This window comes from Saccopteryx bilineata, chromosome 4, assembly GCF_036850765.1.
Source record: "Saccopteryx bilineata isolate mSacBil1 chromosome 4, mSacBil1_pri_phased_curated, whole genome shotgun sequence".
Taxonomy (NCBI): Eukaryota; Metazoa; Chordata; class Mammalia; order Chiroptera; family Emballonuridae; genus Saccopteryx; species Saccopteryx bilineata.
The window spans coordinates 21541702-21561458 of NC_089493.1; the positions used below are offsets into that span (position 1 = coordinate 21541702).

A 19757-nucleotide genomic window follows, 5' to 3' on the forward strand; every position below is an offset into this window, starting at 1 on the left:
TCAGTGCCTGGGCCAATTTTTCTCCAGTGGAGCCTTGGCTGCAGAAGGGGAAGAGAAAGGAAAGGGGGAAGGGTGGAGAAGCAGATGGGTGTTTTTCCTGTGTGCCCTGGCTGGGAATCGAACCTGGGACTTTTGTATGCTGGGCTGACGCTCTACCACTGAGTCAGCTGGCTAGGGCCTGTGAGAGCACTTATTAAAGGTACTTAATCTCAAGTGAAAAGTTGTACTGGTTCCTAAAGAGGTAAGACTTATCCAGGGTAAACTGGGTAGGCAAGGCACTCCAGGCAGAAGAAATAAACTTGGATTTAGAGGTGGAAGGAGCCGGCTGCATTTAAGAACTGCAAATAGATTTTAGTATGACTAGAATTTAGAACATGGAAAGGAATGATGAAAGATAAGGCTGAAAGTTTATAGAAAGCCCCATCCATGAAGGGAATGCGAATTATATCCTAAAAGCAGTGGGAAGTGATTAGGTATTTTAAGTGAGGTTAGGTTGGAGTTAGAGAGCATGAAGATGTGCAATGGGATTTAATTTATGTCGTATAAAGTTCAATTTTACATTCGTAGGAAGGCTAGAGTTAGATTCATTTACTGGATAGCTATTTACTGGGCACCTGCCGTGTGCCTGGCACTGCTCTGGATGCCTGAGCTACTTAGCGACCTGAACAAACAAAACCAGTGTTTTCATGCTGCTTAGGCTCTGGGGGAGTGGAGAAGACAATTAACAGCAAAACCGATATGTAGATAATGTCTCACCTGCCAGAAAGTCACATGAAGAAAATCAAAGCAGGGTTAGTTCAAATGGACAGAGGCGTGTACACTTTAGGTCGTTTTAGGTCAAGGTGGTTCTTTCTGATATGGTGGCATCGGAGCAGAAACCTAAATGAAGAGAAGGAGTGAATGGAGTGTGTGTTCTAGGCTGAAGAATCAGCTGTGGCACAGACCCCGAGGCAGTGTGGATGGCATATTCCTAAAGGAGCCAAGAAGCAGGCAGCACTGGAGCCAAGCCTACGAGGCGGAGAGTTGTAACAGATCAGAGCAGAGAGGGAACCAGTGGAGGTGTTTTTGGAATGATTGAACATGTGAACATAGAACTTAAAAATAGAAGGAGGGGGAAAAGCTATCAGAATATTAATCCATCTCTTGTGGGTTTTGCTTTTGTTTTTCACTCTACCTCCTCCCCTTCTCTAATTGTGTGTTAGTTACCTTGGTTACCTTGAAATCGGTTATATTTATTATGCGGCTTTAATCTTTTCTTAGTAGATATGTATTTCCTTTAGAATACATATTTATTTTGAAAATGAGTTACACCTGTTTGCCTTTACTTGTAGTGTTTCATATGGTTGGTAAATATCTATATATAATACAAATGCATATACTTAATATATATATCAACATCAAAGTGCAGGGTAAGGATGGAGAGAGTAAGGAAGGCAGAGAAGAGTGTCTGTACTGTTTCAGATTTTTTCAGATCAGGGATATCCTCTCTGATAAAGTGATATTTGAACAGAGACCATATATGTGTAATAATGTGTGTTTAAGAGCTAGCTTCTGCTCTCTACATACATTTATACAGATGGCCCTAAAACAGCACAGTTTGGAACTCGCAAGTCCACTCATCCTCAGATTTTTTTCAATAACTACGGTAAAAGCCTTTTTTCTTTCTTAAGATTTTCTTAACATTATCTTTCTCTAGCTTACTTTTTTTTTGTGAGAATACAGTATTTAATACATAAAATGTATGAGATATGTCAGTCAACTGTTCATATTATCAGTAAGGCTTCTGGTCATCAGTCATCTATTGTAGTAATAGATAAGTTTTTAGGGAGTCAGAAGTTATATGCAAATTTTGACTGCTTTGGGTGTCAGTGCCTCTAACCTCAGAGTTGTTCCAGGGTCAATTGTATATGAAAGTGCTGGGATAAAAAGTCATTATTTGAGAGTAGAACCCTTGAGGTCTGTTATAAACATATAGACCTACCTAAACCTTAGGTATTAAACTACAAGTACATTACATTGTTTCCCAAACAGAGATAATACTTTGTACATTAGGGAATCTAAACAATGAGCATTTTCTGTTCTTTCTTTGTTTTATAAGCCTAAACTACCTCTCTCCTGTCAGTTGTGATTATATATACTGTTTGCAGCTAATGCAAATAAGAGAAGCCGCTGACGGAAAGAGGAATTTTAAAGAGACTTCCAGAAGTATTGTGGCAACATGAAATTGATTCAATCAGTATACCAGTGGAGTTTGCAGAGCCTGGTTTTTTAAAATAATATATCTATAAGTCACCACCACCATCTAATTTGGGATCCACATTTTTTTTTTTTGCATTTTCTGGACTTCTTTTTCATTCAAAATGCTGCAGAACCAGACACAAAAATGGCAAGAGGCCTCTGTCTCTGTTAAACGATCACTCTGGTGGGAAAGGAAAAGTTAATTACAATCTATGAAAATGAAATGAGTAGCCTTAAAGATAAGCAGTACAATGTGGCTGGTGTTAATATGACAGTTTGTTAATAGACTAGGTAGTTGTAATCACTATTAAAAATTACTTGAGGCTTTTTTATGTTTAGCGAAAGTAACTAATTAAAAGAAGCAATGACCTGGGAGTTTATCCATGAACACCATTTGCCATCTGAATATAACACCAAAGAAAACACTCATTTACAATTTTTCTTTTCATGCTATAATCTGACATTTGAAATTGTTTGGTTTACTTTCATTTTTCTATGACCAGTTAATTGGGTAGTTTTTGAAACCCTTCTGTGAAAATGAGACACGTTTTTAATTGTCCTTAATAGTAAGAGACTAAACCCACTAAAATCTTAGTTTTACCTACTCATGAGCAGCCCTTTCCATATAATGCTTTGTTTTGGGTGAAAGGTTTTTTTCCCAAAGAAAGTCTTTTGAGGACATTCTTGATCTTTTTTTTTCTTTTTTTTCCGCCTTGACACTGACAGGAAACTGATCTGACAAACGAGAATATTTGTGTTATATAATCCATTTGTATGAAAATCCATTTTTGCTCTTTTTCTACATCCAGATGAAACAGTTGATTTGTTTATTGGAATTTAAAAAGGGGCTTTGGATAAGAAGAAATAGAATTAGTATAACTGTGAGGATTTGAAGAACAAAAAGGGAAGATGTATAATTATCTGAAATGTATTTACCAGTGAGTATTAGGTATTAGAGGTAAATGAGAACGAATTTTTCACATGGCTTTATTATCTATAAACAGTCCTAACAATGAGAATAATTACTTAAACTATGTAAGACTTTGGTTTTCTAAAATGTTTTGGAGGGATGATTGTCATCCATATTAGTTCTAAATGTTACTAGTACGGATTGAGCCCTCAACACACTGTAACTAACACTTATAGATACTGCTGCAAGCCACCTGACAAAGACCAGTGCTTAACATTCAGTGCTGGAGGGACCTTCACAGTAATCTGTTCCACTCCAATTATTTTATTGATTTGATCATTGTGGTCAAGAATGATTGAGTGACTTATTTTTACAAATCTAGTTGGCTGACTCACAGTAAAGGAAGAATGAGAACCTAGGTCATCTGATCCCATTCTTGCATTTCTCCACCATTCTGAGTAAATCATGCTGTCTTTGTAGAGACTCATCCATTGACTTGACCATTATTGATTGGCCTATAGTGTTATGGGTTTTGCCACTATTGGCCTAATTGTCAGTTTTCAAATCTGACTAGATTCTTCTGACTTTTGCTAGAGGATAACTACTTTTGGAATGGAAAGTCCCAGTCATTTCAGGAAGATTAACAGGGATAAAATATAAAAAGAGTAATATGAAGTGCAATGAACTATAGTCTCATTGATCTATGTGTATACATCTCCGCCGAGACAACACAGTCCCGATTACTGTAACTATGTATGTAAGTCTAGAAGTTGAGAAGACTGATTTTCTCTCTGTTTACTATTCTTTTAAAAATTGTTTTAGCTATTCTAGTTCTTTTTCCTCTCCATAAAAAATTTAGAACAATCTCTTTAGCTACAAAAATATTATTGGGATTTTTACAGAAATTGTATTGAACTTGAATATCAATTTGGAGAGAACTGATATCTTTATAATATGAAACTTTCAATCCATGTATGTCTCACCATTGTTTTGTATTTTTAGCATATTAATCCTTTACATATTTTGTTAAATTTACGCTTAAGTGTTTCATTTTTTTTATGTCTTGTCTGTACTATAATTTTTAATTTTGGTCTTCAGATGTTTATTCCTAATATATTGATATATAATTGATTTTTATATGTTTAACTTGTATCTTGTGGCATTGCTGAGCTCACATAGTGATTTCAAGGGCAAATTTTTTTAGTTTTTGTTTTTTTAAATAGGTTATTTGAGATTTTTCTATAAAGATAATCATGTCTTGTGCAAATAGGGATACTTTTACCTCTATGTTTCTAAGCTTTATACCTTTTCTTTTCTTGGTTTATTGCACTGAGTAGATCCTCTAGTACCATGATGAATAAGAATTGGAGGACATTCTTATTTCTTAAGGGAAAAGATTCTATCTTTCACCATTAAATACAATGCTAACTGTAGGGTTTTGTAGATGTTCTTTATCAAGTTGAGGAAGTTCTGTTTCATTTTTTTTTTCTTTACTGTTTCCTTTAATCTTAAATGTGTGGTGGTTTTTTTCAAGTACTCTTTATGTGTCACTTGATATGATCATGTGATTTTTCCTTTTTAGCTTAAGATGATGGATTTCATTAATTGATTTTTGAATATTGAATCAACCTTACATTCCTAGAATAAACAACATGGTCACGATATATAATTCCTTTTATGTATTGCTAAATTTATTTACTAATATTTTGTTAAGAATTTTTACACCTATATTTATGAGGGTGATTCAGTTTTCTTTTCAAAACTGTGTATTTTTGATAGCAGAAATAAAATGAATTGGGAAGTATTTCTTCTGTTTCTGGAAGAGATTGTGTAAAGTTAATGCTCTTCTATAAACAGTTTGGTAGAATTCACTAGTAAAACCTTCAGGCCTGGAGGTTTCTTTTCTGGGAGTTTTAAAATTGCAAATCTAATTTCCTTGATTTACAAGACTTTTAAAATTATGTATTTTATATTGGGTAACTCATGGTACTTTGTGCTTTCTATAGAAGTGGTACATTTTATCTAAGTAGTCGAATTTATATGTGTAGAGTTGTTCATAGTCTTCCCTTAATATCCTTATGATATTAGGATCTGTAGTAATTAGTAATATCCCATTTCATTCCTGATATTGGTAATTTGTGTCTGATTCTCTCTCTCTCTCTTTCTCTCTCCCATTAATCTTATTAATATTTGTCCATTTTATTGAATACTTAAGGAACCAGTGATTTGTTTCCTTAATTTTTCTCTATTGTTTTCTTGTTCTCAGATTCATTAATTTCTGTTATCATATTTATTTTTTCTTTCTCTGCTGATTGGAATTTCATTTATTTATTTATTTGTTTTAGGTTTTTGTGGTGAGAGCATAGAGTATTCATTCCAGTCCTTTTTGTCTTTTCTAATGCGTGTATTTAGTTCTATAACATTCCCTCTTAGTACTGTTTTGGGTGTGTTCTACAATCCTTGATATGTTCTGCTTTAATTTTTTTCAGTTTATGATATTTTTTTTATCTCCCTTGAGACATTCTCTTTGACCCATGGATTATTTAAAAGTGTTTGGTTGATAAGTCTTCAGAGACTTTCCTGTTGTATTTATGCTTGTATGTATACTTGATTTTCTGTCTAGTTGTACTATCAGTTGTTAAGAGAAGGATGTTGAAGTCCCCAAAACTAATTTTGAATTTTTCTTCCACTTATATTAGTTTTTTCATCACATATTTTGCAGCCTTGTTGTTTACTATATATATATTTAGGATTGTTATTTCTTCTTGGTAGAGTAGACATTTTCTTTTTCTTTTTTAATTGATTTTATTGGGTTGATACTGGTTAACATAATTATACAGATTTCAGATGCCCAGTTCTAAGACATCTCTGTATATTGTATTATGTTAACACCTTCAAAGTCAAGTTTTTGTCTATCACCATTTATTCCTCCTATACCCTCCCTCACCTCCTCCAACCTTGGGAATCACATTTTTGGTCATGTTCATGAGTTTTTTCTGTTTTTCTTTTTTGTCCTTTTTTGCTCAATTCCTCTACTCCCCTCACTCAGCCCCCCAACCATTGCTGACAGCTATCACCCTGTTCCCTATGAATCTGTTTCTGTTTTGTCTGTTAGTTCATTTTGTTCATTAGATTTCACATGTGAGTGAAGTCACATGATACATGTCTTTCCCTGATTGGCTTATTTCACTTAGCATAATCCTCTCCAGGTCCATCCATGCTATCACAAAGGGTATGATTTTTTTATGCCTGTGTAGTATTCCATGTGTAAATGTACCACAACTTTATATCTACTCTTCTACTGATAGATATTTGGGTTCTTTCCAGATCTTGGCTATTGTAAGTAATGCTTCAGTGAACACAGGAGTGCATATATTCTTTTGAGTTTGTATTTTATGTTTGTTCAGATAAATTCTCAGAAGTGGAATCATTGGGTCAAAAAGCAGTTCTTTTTAAAATTTTCGAGGTAACTTTATACTGCTTTCTACAGTAGGTCTTTCATGATCCCCACCAGCAGTGCAAGAGAGTTCCCTCTTCTCCACACCTCCCCAGTGCTTGTTGTTTGTTGATTTATTGATGATTCCCACCAGCAGTGCAGGAGAGTTCCCTCTTCTCCACACCTCGCCAACGCTTGTTGTTTGTTGATTTATTGATGATAGCCATTCTGACAGGTTTGAGGTGATATTGTGGTTTTCTTTCTTTTTTTTTTTTTTTTACAGAGACAGAGAGAGAGTCAGAGAGAGGGACAGACAGGGACAGACAGACAGGAACAGAGAGATATGAGAAGCATCAATCATCAATTTTTCGTTGTGACACCTTAGTTGTTCATTGATTGCTTTCTCATATGTGCCTTGACCATGGGGCTACAGCAGACCGAGTAACCCCTTGCTCAAGCCAGCGACCTTGGGTCCAAGCTGATGAGCTTTGCTCCAACTAGAGCTCAAGCTGGCGACCTCGGGGTCTCAAACCTGGGTCCTTCACATCCCAGTCCGGCGCTCTATCCACTGCACCACCGCCTGGTCAGGCGATAATGTGGTTCTCTGATAATTTGCACTTCCCTGATGATTAGTGACATTGAGCATCTTTTCATATGTCTGTTGGCCACCTGTGTGTTCTCTTAGAAAAGTGTCTATTCAAGTCCTTTGCCCATTTTTATTTTTATTTATTTTTTTGTATTTTTCCGAAGCTGGAAACGGGGAGGCAGTCAGACAGACTCCCACATGCGCCCGACCAGGATCCACCCAGCACGCCCACCAGGGGGCGATGCTCTGCCCATCCGGGGTGTCGCTCTGTTGCGACCAGAGCCACTCTAGCGCATGAGTCAGAGGCCATGGAGCCATCCTCAGCGCCTGGGCCATCTTTGCTCCAATGGAGCCTTGGCTGCGGGAGGGGAAGAGACAGAGAGGAAGGAGAGGGGGAGGGGTGGAGAAGCAGATGGGCGCCTCTCCTGTGTGCCCTGGCCGGGAATCGAACCCAGGACTTCCGCACGCCAGGCCGACGCTCTACCACTGAGCCAACCGGCCAGGGCTTTGCCCATTTTTATTTATTTATTTATTTTTTAAATTTTTTTTTGTATTTTTCTGAAGCTGGAAATGGGGAGAGACAGACAGACTCCTGCATGCCCACCAGGGGGCGATGCTCTGCCCACTAGGGGGTGATGCTCTGCCCCTCTGGGGCGTCGCTCTGTTGTGACCAGAGCCACTCTAAAGCCTGGGGCAGAGGCCAAGGAGCCACCCCCAGCGCCCCGGCCATCTTTGCTCCAATGGAGCCTCGCTGTGGGAGGGGAAGAGAGAGACAGAGAGGAAGGAGAGGGGGAGGAGTGGAGAAGCAGATGGGCGCTTCTCCTGTGTGCCCTGGCCGGGAATCGAACCCAGGACTTCTGCACCCCAGGCTGACGCTCCACCACTGAGCCAACCGGCCAGGGCAACTTTGCCCATTTTTAAATTGGATTGTTTGCTCTTTTTGGTGTTGAGTTTTATAAGTTTTTGGTAAAGTTTGAATATTAATCCCTTTAGATTTATTGACAAATATGTCCTCCTATTAAGTGGGTTGTCTTTTCAATTGGTTGCTGGTTTATTTTGCTGTGCAAAACTTTTTAGTTTGATGTAGGGCCATTTGCTTATTCTTGTTTCCCTTGCTCAAGGAGATATATCAGAAAAATTACTGCTACAAGAAATGCCCAAGATTAAACTGCCTATGTTTTCTTCTAAAATTTTTATGGTTTCAAGTCTTAATATTTAAGTCTTTAATCTGTTTTGAATTTATTCTTGCAAATTGTGTAAGAAAGTGGTCTAATTTCATTTATGCACATATCTGTCCAGTTTTCCCAACACCATATATTGAATAGACTGTCTTTATCTCATTGTATGTTCTTGCCTACTTTGTCAAATATTAATTGACCATGTAGCTGTTGGTTGATTTCTGGGCTCTCTAATCTGTCCGGTTGATATATATGTTGGTTTTTACACTAGCATCATACTGTTTTGATTACTATAGCCTTGTAGTATAGTTTATATCAGGTAGCATGATTCCTCCAACTTTGTTCTTTCTGAAGATCGCTGTGACTCGTTGGGGTTTTTTGTGGGTAAATTACTGAAATATTTGTCCTAGTTCTGTGAAATACACCATTGGTTTCTTGATAAGTAATTGCGTTGAATCTATAAACTGCTTTGGGTAATATGAACATTTTAATGATGTTAATTCTATCTGTGAGCACAATATATGCTTCCACGGTTCTTTGTATCTTCCATTTCTTTCGTTAGTGCCTTACAATTTTCTGAGTACAGGTCTTTTACATCCTTGGTTAGATATATTACTAGGTATTTTATTCTTTTTGAAGCAATTGTGAATGGTATTGTTTTCTTAGTTTCCCTTCCTGATAGATTATTATTGGTGTTTAAAAATACAACTGATTTCTGGACACTTATTTTGTATCCTGCTACTTTACTTAATTTATTTATTAGTCCTAGTATATAATTCTTTGGTGTAATCTTTGGAGTGCTCTATGTATTGATAGAATAACATATCATCTGAAAATAATGAGTTTTTCTTCTTCCTTTCAAATCTGGATGCCTTTTATTTCTTCTTATTATCTAATTGATATGGTTAGTATATCCAGTACTATATTGAATAAGAGTGATGATAGCAGACATGATAATTATCTTGGTGCTCAAATCTACATTATCTCATATTAACAAAATATTAACAAAATCATTAGGCTTCTTCTTCCTTTCTTTCTTTCTTTCTTTTTTTTTTTTTTTTACAGGGACGGAGAGAAAGAGTCAGAGAGAGGGACAGACAGACAGGAACGGAGAGAGATGAGAAGCCTCAATCATCAGTTTTTTGTTGCAACACCATAGTTGTTCATTGATTGTGTTCTCATATGTGCCTTGACTGCGGACCTTCAGCAGACCAAGTAAACCCTTGTTCAAACCAGCGACCTTGGGTCCAAGCTGGTGAGCTTTTTGCTCAAGCCAGATGAGCCCGCGCTCAAGCTGACGACCTTGGGTTCTTGAACCTGGGTTTTCGGCATCCCAGTCCGACACTCTATCCACTGTGCCACCACCTGGTCAGGCTTTTTTTTGTTATTAATGTATGCGTGATACATATTTTTTTCAATTTTTTACTTTTATCCTGCCAATTTTATTATATTTAAGTGAATTTCTCATAAACAGCATGTAGGTGGGTCCATGGGTTACGTCATGGATTATTGGCAGAGTGGTTGTTAATTGACTCTGCCAATTTCTTGTAATTTGTGTACTTAGAGTATTTTCATATATTGTAATTATAATGTTAGGATTTAAATTTGCCAGTTTTGTTTGTTTTCTGTGCTATTATTTATTTTTCTGCTTTATTTCTGCCTTCCTCTGGGTTGAGATTATTTTAAGAATTTCATTTTGATTTGTCAGTTGTCTTTTTAAGTGCATCTGTTTGTATGCTTTTTTAGTGGTTGCTCTGAACATTAGATGATAGATAGCTATCACAGTCTACTGGTATTGTATACATATATTACCAGTTTGAAATGTAGAAGCTTTCTCCTTTCATGTTACAATTCTTAAACATGTCCTCTCCATATATTTAGAACCACGTCATATAGTGTTTAAACATTTTGCTTTAATCATCGAACAATTTTTAAAAACTCCATAAGAGAAGGGAAATCATTTGGATTTATCCATTTAAAAAAAAATTATTTTGAAAATTAAATTTGATTGGGTGACATTGATCTATAAAAGTACATAGGTTTCAGGTAAACATTTTATAGCATATGATCTGTTGATTGTTTCATTATTATGTTCTTTCTTCCTGATGTAAGATCTTTTTCATTGTTTTTTTCTTTTTTTAGGGAATATTTTTACTCTATTTTCTTTTTTCTTAATTTTAATTCTTATATTTTCCCCCCCTGAGAATGTGTTGATTTCACTCTTTCTGAAGGATATTTTCACTGAATACAGGATTTTGAGTTGTCCATTTTTTTTCTTCCAGCATTTTAAAAATGTTATGGCCTCTGTGGTTTCTAATGGGAAATTTTCTAGCATTTGAATTGTTTTCCCCTATAACTAAGGTTTGTTTCTCTCTCGCTGATTTCAATATTTGTTCTTTATGTTTGGTTTTCTGAACTTTGTCTATGACCTGTTTAGAGTTGATCTAGGATAGATCTAGGGAGTCTGGAAGGCCTAATAAGGCTAGATATTCTTTAGTAGTAGGTGCGTGAAGAGAGCAACACAAACTTTTATAACTCCATTAACAGGAGATGATCAAAGAGCAAGTCAAATACATAGGATTTCTATGGGACCAAAAATACATACTTACTTGTACCTTATGAGTCCAGGACCAAAACACAGTTCATGGTAAACTGCCTTTCAACCTAAGGAATTTAAATAAAAGCCAAACATTCTATTAAATGAACACAGTTTAGAAATAGTGGATGTAGGAAGAAACATGATTTTATGCCTGGGGTTGAGTATTTGAAACTTATTCTTGAATAGTATTTACCATAGATCATAAACTTCTCTGGCTCTTTTTGCTAATTGTCACATGTAGTCCTTTGACCAAGATAGTCCTTAAACCATTTTAGGACAATGACTCATTTCCCTATGAATCTGTTCTTACTTTCTCTGGTGTTGTTGCTAATAGATATGGCGAAGCGATTAACAGTTGACTGAATCAGAACCTTTGTTCTATTTCTTGGTGTTTCACTATGACAGAGCCAAGAATGAAGTGGAATAGAGTAGATTATTGTGTTGTTTTCTGTAGTGTAGTAGTTTTGTGGAGATGAGGTTTTAAATCTCTAAAGTTGTCAAGATAGAAAGTTTCACCAGAAATGAATTGACATTAAATAAAATATGAGTACCTGTATTTGGATATTTTACCGCATACTCAAGAGACAGACAGTGGATTAGAAACCTTTCATTTATTGGGTCGTTTGGGCTCCAGATGTAGACCAATATGTTGTTTCAGTGTCTGAAAAAAACCACAGAGGATAACCATACTTTTTGAATGTTGTTCTTCATTTTAACCTGTGTGTTTTCTGTGGTCAGGCCTGATGGGACGACTCTTAACTCAGTGTGGTATGTCCCGATGTATACCAGTGGGTGGCAGTATGTATGACGGAATTCTGAAAATGTATCTACCCATCATAGATGGAGTCTAAAAGCAGTATACTTGGCTTTTTTTGTTTTTACCTATTTGTTTTAAAATGCAACTGATTGTTTTTTACACATTTTTTTTCTGATTTAGCAGGCATATTAAGGGGTAATTTTTATAAAAAAAAAAACAGTAAGAGCCAACATATATAATTCTTAGTACACAAGACACTGTTTTAAGTGTTTTACATATATTAATTTAAAACTAATACACCTGATTTTTTAATGTATTTTGGCTAATGTAAAGTCATGTTGTTATTCATTTATCCTGTTTACCTTTACTGATATGATAGAATAGGAAGAATATTTACTGACAAATGTTATATTTAAATGAGGAAGTATTCAACTGTCATTCATTCTTTTAAACAAGATTTCTATTGTTTTATTTTGTGAGATACTCTGTATGTTGAACAAACCTTGCCAAAAGCAACTGCCTTTTCAAATGTCTAGATATTTGCCTTTAACATAAGCTACATCTTTTGATGTTATCTCCCAGAATTGAGGAATTTCATTATAGCAGCTGTTAACTTCTCACAGATTGCAGGTGTTGTTACACAAGTGATTCAGCAGAGATTCCTTTAGTTTGGAAGGGCACCAGAAATGTGTAGACATTTATATGAATACTGTATCATTTCAATACAAATCTTGAAGGAAAAGGAGGTTGTTCACTCCTTTGTAAAAAAAGAAAAATACTGGCGCCTGCCTGGCCCGGAAGCCCTGGGCTCAGGTTCATGCACTTCTGTTCACTAGGGGTGTGATATTGACAGTGGCTTTTGATCTGTTGGAGCTCAGTCCTCATCTATAAAACGTGAAGAAGTTGGATTCGATCAGTGGCTTCCAATCAGCAAAGTTTGGAGCCCGTAGCTGACCCCAGCATAGAAGGGAAGCCCGCTGGGCTGGGCCCCACACCCTCTGCTTTAGCATCCATAAAAGCATCTTCCTTTCATCTTTCTAAATTATGTGTTTACAGTATACGCTTGAAAGTGTGTATGATTTTATTCATAAGGCAAGATTCTACTTTTTTTTTTTTTTTTTTTTTTTAAGTAAAAACTCTGGTCCCAGTGGTTCCTTCTAACTGGGAAGCCAAAGAAGAAAAAGAGAAACTGACTGTTGTCTTCATCCTGTAGCTAGTGCCTTGAGTACCTGGTATACAACTTCGGGATGCTGGGTCCTTCGTTCATGACCTGTTAGGGGTTCTAATATGCTGTTTAATTTAATCAATCTCATTAAGACCACAACTGCCACCCACATAAACTGCTCACATTTACTTTTTAAAAAGTATTGGATTCTTTTGAGAACTTACATTATCTATTGATTTAGGCAAATGTCAGGATACATAGCGTAACACTGCACAGAAGTGCTGAATTATTAAGTGAGGTGAAGGAGCCAGAAACAAAATGCTCTTTTCTAAATTGCAATCATTAGTTCATCATATTCTGCTGCCAGGGCCACTCTGTCCAGCACTGTTGTTATGAATGCTGTTGTGTTTGAAGCCCTGTTTCTGCAACTTTCTCGCTGTTACCAGATGGACTGACTTAGAGTATGGATGAGATGATTTATAGTCAAGGTTAAAGGAAAAAAATACTACTCATTTCTAAACTTGATCTCCAGCCTTTCTGTGAAGGGTCAAGTTGCTAGATGAATGTATTGCTCATGCACACCTGGACATGATTCTCCTTTTAAAAGCAAATAAACTAACCAACAACATATCTGCTTCCTTGGCTACAGGGAGCTAGAATCAACATAAAAAATTGTCAAGCCTCCTTTGAACAACCAGACCACTAGTTGTAACAGCTGCAGAGAAGTGGTTCAAGACTGTCTTAGCCAAAAGCATGGTCATGATCTATTACCCTGAGTATTTCAGAGAAATGCAGAGTGGAAATAAAACAAATTGATTCTCCAATTCTTATTCATGGTATCCTTTTTTAAATGGGATTTCCTCCCACTCCTTAAAGACTATATATCATAATGAGTTAGTATCAATTCTTTAAAGAGTTGGAGCCAGTCCAAGGAAAATACACAGGACTACTGCCCTTTTCACCAAAAAAAAATCTTTCATTAACTAATGTTGATAGGAGCACATTTAGAAGAGCCGTGTGCATGGCAGTTGAACTGCTGTTTGTATTGAGCAGCATACCAGAGAATAATAAAGCAACACATGACCATGTCAGTGGTGAGCAAGGGAGCATAGCGACCCTTTCAGCTTTCCCATGCTGATCATTTGTTTTAAAAGTTGGTCCAGAACAGACAACAAGGTTGCTCATTATAACGAGGCGCCCTAATCACACTCAGTTGTTGAAGCATTATGCCACTTCAGCTGTCCAGAGGTTTCATCTGTTCTCTCGTCTTGTGTCTGTTTGCACAGGAGCAGTCACTTTTCAGCAATGCCCAGTAGCCGTATTTCATCAGCACGGGTTAATAACTCTGTCCACCATTCCAAGTGCATGCACTTGAACAATGCACCTAACAAGTGAGCAATTGCACTGAGCAGTCATATAGACAGAAGAGGCGATTTGGGGAATGTAAGTTAAGTAGCAGTGGGAGAGAAATAGTAGTTAAGGAGGTTATGGATATAAAGACCGCGAATCTCTGGTTGTTGACATTAGAGAACTCCTAAAGCAAGTGAGAGGAATACAGAAATGTGCATTTTATAGAATAACAGTATGGAAAAGGGAACAATTAAGTACTGAGTGGTACAAATGAGAACATGATGTGATGGAAGGGGCAGGAAGATAGGAGAGCCTCTAGCTGAGGCTCTGGCACTAACTAGTCATCTCAGGCAAACTATGTGTCTTCTCTGAGCCTCATGTCTTTATCTATTTATTGTAGAATGAAACGTCTCACTATAGAATACAACGTTCTTGCCCTCTCTAAGTTCTCCACATTTCTAAATGGGATAAAAAGGTTCAATAACACCATGTCCCCAGAAATGTTAATAAATGACATCAATCCAACTAATGCTAATTTCAGTACAAGAAAAGAAAAGAAAAGTGTTACAAGTCCAGGTTAGGTGTGCTTTGGGCAGGGATGGTCTTGTCCTCAAGCAAGTCTGTGGGCTCTGCTTTCTTTGCCAGCCTCACTGGCCCCGTTCAGATGGTAGTGACAGTTTTAAGTAGAACAGTGAAAATGTGTGAGGCCTCTTAACCCTCGATGAAGACTGGCACAAAGTTGCTCTTGCTGTATTCTATTTGCCGGATCAAGTCAGGGGGCAGCCCAGATGCAGGATGTGGAAAGTGGTGCTGTGACCCCTTGCTGGGAACAGCTGCAGTGTCACAGGGCAAATGAGTAAGGACGCAAGTAGAAGAATGATTGAGGGCACTTACTCACCACACCCCAGGCTGCTTTTTGCACCTTATAGCTAAAGAAGCTGATATGCCAACCAAGAACCCTTTGCAAATCCACCTTAGTACGTTGCTTTGCTCCTTTATCTTTATTGATGTAACTCTGATTTTGAGAGGTCTGAGAGCCAAAGTCCGCTACCCTGTAGGATACAGAGCCAAAACTGCCCTTATCCTTATTCCCAGTGCATTGTATCTTGAGAGGATTACTTGCCACTCCTCTATATCGCCCTTAATCACCCAGTCTCAAAGGGCTATCACCATCAATTATATCACCTGCCGGGTCTCCTGAAATCTCAGTGGGCTGCCTACCCGGCTATGATATATACCAGCGTGGCTTAGCTTTCCGCTGGGTTATTGCTTCCTGCTGCATCTCACAGAGCACTTGCTAAACACATTTGCATTTGCCTTTCTGGGATATATATTGAATTTCCATAAGTTATATTTTCCTTTTATGCGGCACAGCCTCTTAGTAAGCTATATCAATCACAGAGCGAGGCAAATGCTAATATTCATGTGCGCTGCTGTAGGTGTTTATTGCCAGTTTTCATCCAAGTTCTGACTCAGCCCAGCCCTCTTTAGGTTTGTGAGATCTAATAAGATCATAGCACAGGGTGGTATAGCTGCAGGCAGAAAATTCCGTTTGCCAAATATATGCACATATATTTTTACAGCAAGTTCATAAATTAAAGTAGGGCTCTGAGACACCATGGCTATACGCAGGCATGCAGACAGAAATCTCTTCAGTTGACGACTTTCCCTTCCAGCCACTAATTTCTCTGAGACGCTGCCAAACACTTGGTCAGTTGTAGCTTCAATGCTTCCCACCCTTTCGGTGTGAAATAATTAATGTGACTTTACAGTTAAGGTGGTGTTCTACTTCCATTAATAACACCCATTATTCCAGGATATTTTAATTTGGTTATAAAAATTTACTCTGGAGGTGGAAGTTGGCTTGGGAGTTTAAGCAAATGGTTTGTTTCTAATTTTTCTTTCAAAAGAAAAAAGATTTTTGGTGTTGTTTTTTTTTTAAGGAAAATTTTGTGTTACTTTTGAGTTATATAAGCACTGGAGCAAATTTCTAAAATGCTGGTGTGATTTTGGATTTATAATTCAGTTGGTCTCATTCTCTGATATCTCCACCAGAGCTGGGACCTCCCAGGGTTTCTCAGCTAGCTTAGGTTTGGCAGGGCCAGAGCTCTGCCCCACCTCACACGTGGCACGAGAGGACATTTCTTTTACACTGCTTCTCGTACTTCAACATCAAATTCTATGGCCAGGCAACAGTTCACACCAGCCACTGGCTGAACTGTATTTGATGATGAGTGGTAACCAAGTTTTACGTTGTATTTTGATGGATTTTTTCCTTCCTTATTGTAGATCTGCTGGAGGAGAGCCACAGAAAAGATGAAGAAATGGAGTCTCTGCAGGTAAAGGAAATTCTCCATAGGGCAGGTATCCTGGGGATAAAAGCATTTGTTCGTTGGTTTTGCTCTGTTAGCCTATAGTATTGTCTCATTCAGACCACTATGGCAAATGGAGTAAAAGAATACATCAAAACTTTAAAGCCCAAGTTGGAACTTGCTTCCTTTTAGAAGCGTTTGAGAGCAAATGCTTGTAGAGCGTTGAGAGGAAATGAAAGCGACATCTTTGCAAAGTCATTTCCCCCAAAACAGTGCTGAGGAAGGAGGATGAATTCATGGTATATACGTATTCAAATGAAAGTCAGAAGTATTCTGACTCCACGAATGTCATCCTCCAATGACCAACCAAGAATTTAAACACATATGTGGACCTTAAGATGTACCTTTTATGCTTCTCAGTTCACAATGGATTTATATACATTGCTTGGATTGGAAAATTGTGTTTGAAAGATTGTTCTAGAATTTTAATTGACATTTCCGTGGAATGAGCAACTGATGTTAACCTGGCATCTGGCAGAAACTCTCTTTCTTTTACGTTGGGCTAACTTACAAATGGGTAACTCAAGTGTCTGTCTCTATTAGGGGAAACATAATCAGTTATGCTCACATGACAGAACCTATTCACTTAATGTCAATGTGTGGATTAAAAACAGTAAATACTTTGGACATTTAAAGTTCTTCTTGCGCCTGGAGATGCAAGGCAGGACTGGAGAGCGATGTGATGAGCCAGCTTGAATGCTTTAGGGGTAAAGATGTTTGCCTCTGTTGAATGAAGGATGGGTTAAGCAAAGCCCAAAGAGCAAGGGAGCTGTTCTGTAATGGGAGATTCTTCCATTTGATGCTGCGTCTGTTAAGAGACAATTGTAGAAGCGATCTAAAAATAATCAAGAAGAGTATCATTCCATACATCCAACAAAAGTGGCTTGTGTTAGCCACAATTTGTACAGATTAAATTCATTAACATCTTGAGCTCTATGCAGGTATAAAAAGAAAGAGCCCTGGTAGATCTGAGTCTAGAAAAAAATCTCAAGTATATACTTTCCCTCTATATGTTGGAGAAATTATTATCAGCAATGCTGTTGTTATCAGAAGCAAAGCTTCTATGTACACTGAATGTGTATATTGGGAAGGTAACAAAACCTTTTTGAGGCATTTGGTTATGCATCATGTTTGCCATTGGCCCCAGAATACCACGTATAAACATATTTGACTATATAGCACATACCTGGCCTTTTAAAATGGCAGTGCAAACCTTTCTGAGTTTATTTCTCTCTCATTATGAATGTTGGAGCCACTCATCCTGTTAAATGTAGTAGCCTATGAACTTCTCAATTATTTATTAAGTACTGGCAGCATTTTCTACCAGAATGTTTATCAATGCAATAAAATGGACCAGCCAACTGACTATGGGCATTTTTAAATGTAGGGTATCATCCAATATGATGTCCAACAGCAGAAGAGTTCAGTGTTGGCACTTGTGGAGGCAACTAGTTCCTAATGCTAATACTCTCTTAAGATCCAAGAAGGAACTGACACTCTGAGAGTGCACAAGGGTGCAGGGACACATCACAGAAAGCCTTTCACGTCACAGACTAGAGGGAAATCTGCCAGGAGACGCCTGCGTGCCTGAGTTTCCATTTTCGAATATCAGAATCACAGGTGGTGGTTTGAGAAGACTATTGGAGTATGTAGGTTGAAGTGCTACAATCACATAATAAAACTTTGGGGAGAAAAAGACAAAGTAATTTTTTAAAAAATGATATCACTAAGGACTGGAGATTGACAACTTGGAGGTTTAAGTCCTATCTGTGCTTCTGCCTCACTGGGTAACCTTGGGTAACTCAGTTAGCTTTGCTGTGCCTTTCTTCTCATCTGTAATATAACATAAATAAAACTGTCTTCCAGAAGTATTTAGTGTGGGTGAGATTTTCCCAGAAGGGAGAGCTAAACATTTCATTCCAATTTACAGTGTTAGCAAATCCCCATGTTTCCAAACTGGAGTCAATTTTACTTACTCATTCTCATCATATAATTATGTATAACAGACATTCTGCATTTAATGTTATCCTCCTTAAGGGTAGTTGGTATTTATTTATCTCTAAGCCCTTCCCAGTTTCCTATAACTAAAATGTGCTCCATTTACTCATTTAACAAATATTTATTGAGTACCGCTTCTGTGCAAGGCACTGCACTAGATTCTAGGGATACAAAGGCAAGCTGCTTAGATGGGATCGCTTCTTGCCCTTTACACCAGAATGAGCGGAAAAGACTGTTAAATAGGTGCTTAGAATAAAATGTTAAAAAATGCTACTAGAGGGGATGTTTAAAGCACTGTGGAAAGTATAACAAGAACATCAGTCTTTGTTTGGTGGAGATAATGCTGGGCTAGGTGTAAGTGTAGGAGGTTGAAGGTAAGAGGGTAAGCTGGGGTGGAGTTGGCAATCCAAGCAGGCTTCCCAAAGGAAGCCAGTACTTAAATGATAAGCAGGAATTAGCATAGGTGAGTTTGGAGTGAAGATGAGAAAAGTCTTAGGCAACATGAAGACTCTGGGAAGGCCTGAGGTAAGAGAGCAGCAGCAGCTTGTTTCAGGAACTGAAAGCAGTTCTGTGTGGGGAGACATAGAGACCGAGAGAACAGAGACAAGGTAGGAGTGTGTGAGGTAAACAGAAGGGCCTCCTAAAGGAGCGAGGATTTTACCTTTAGTATATAGGGAAAAGTAAAGGGTTTGATAAAGGAGTGAGGATTTACCTTTAGTATATAGGGAAAAGTAAAGGGTTTGATAAAGGAGTGAGGATTTACCTTTAGTATATAGGGAAAAGTAAAGGGTTTGATAAAGGAGTGAGGATTTACCTTTAGCATATAGGGAAAAGTAAAGGGTTTGATAAAGGAGTGAGGATTTACCTTTAGTATACAGGAAAAAGTAAAGGGTTTGAAACCAGAGAACTGTGTAATCAAATTTGCATTTTAAATATATAACTGGCTATAAAATCATTGGGGGCAGGCAAGACTGAAATCAGGGAAACCAGTTAAACAGATATTTGTGAGAATGTTGGCAAGCAATGGTGGTGATCTTTGTTAGGTAGTAGCAGAGAACGTGAAGATGAGCGGGTGATTTCTTACTATTTTTCAGAATATAAAGGTCTATGGAACTTTGAGATTGGTTGTTAGCAAGTAAAAAGGAAGGAGTTAAGAATAACTCTTAGG

At 37.5% G+C, this 19757-nt stretch overlaps 1 protein-coding gene and 1 non-coding gene across 6 annotated transcripts in view; one reads left to right on the plus strand and one right to left on the minus strand.

Moving 5' to 3' along the window:
* The window catches only part of CEP128 (centrosomal protein 128), a 447508-nt gene that overhangs the window by 349615 nt on the left and 78136 nt on the right, over nucleotides 1-19757 (plus strand). For all 5 annotated transcript variants that reach the window (XM_066276450.1, XM_066276451.1, XM_066276454.1 and 2 more), the window contains one exon: nucleotides 16509-16558. In XM_066276450.1, the coding sequence (XP_066132547.1) occupies nucleotides 16509-16558 (50 nt within the window). The remainder of the gene's footprint in view (nucleotides 1-16508; nucleotides 16559-19757) is intronic.
* On the minus strand, nucleotides 7998-8073 carry TRNAP-GGG (transfer RNA proline (anticodon GGG)). Its single transcript has one exon. It is a non-coding gene; the product is annotated as a tRNA-Pro (tRNA).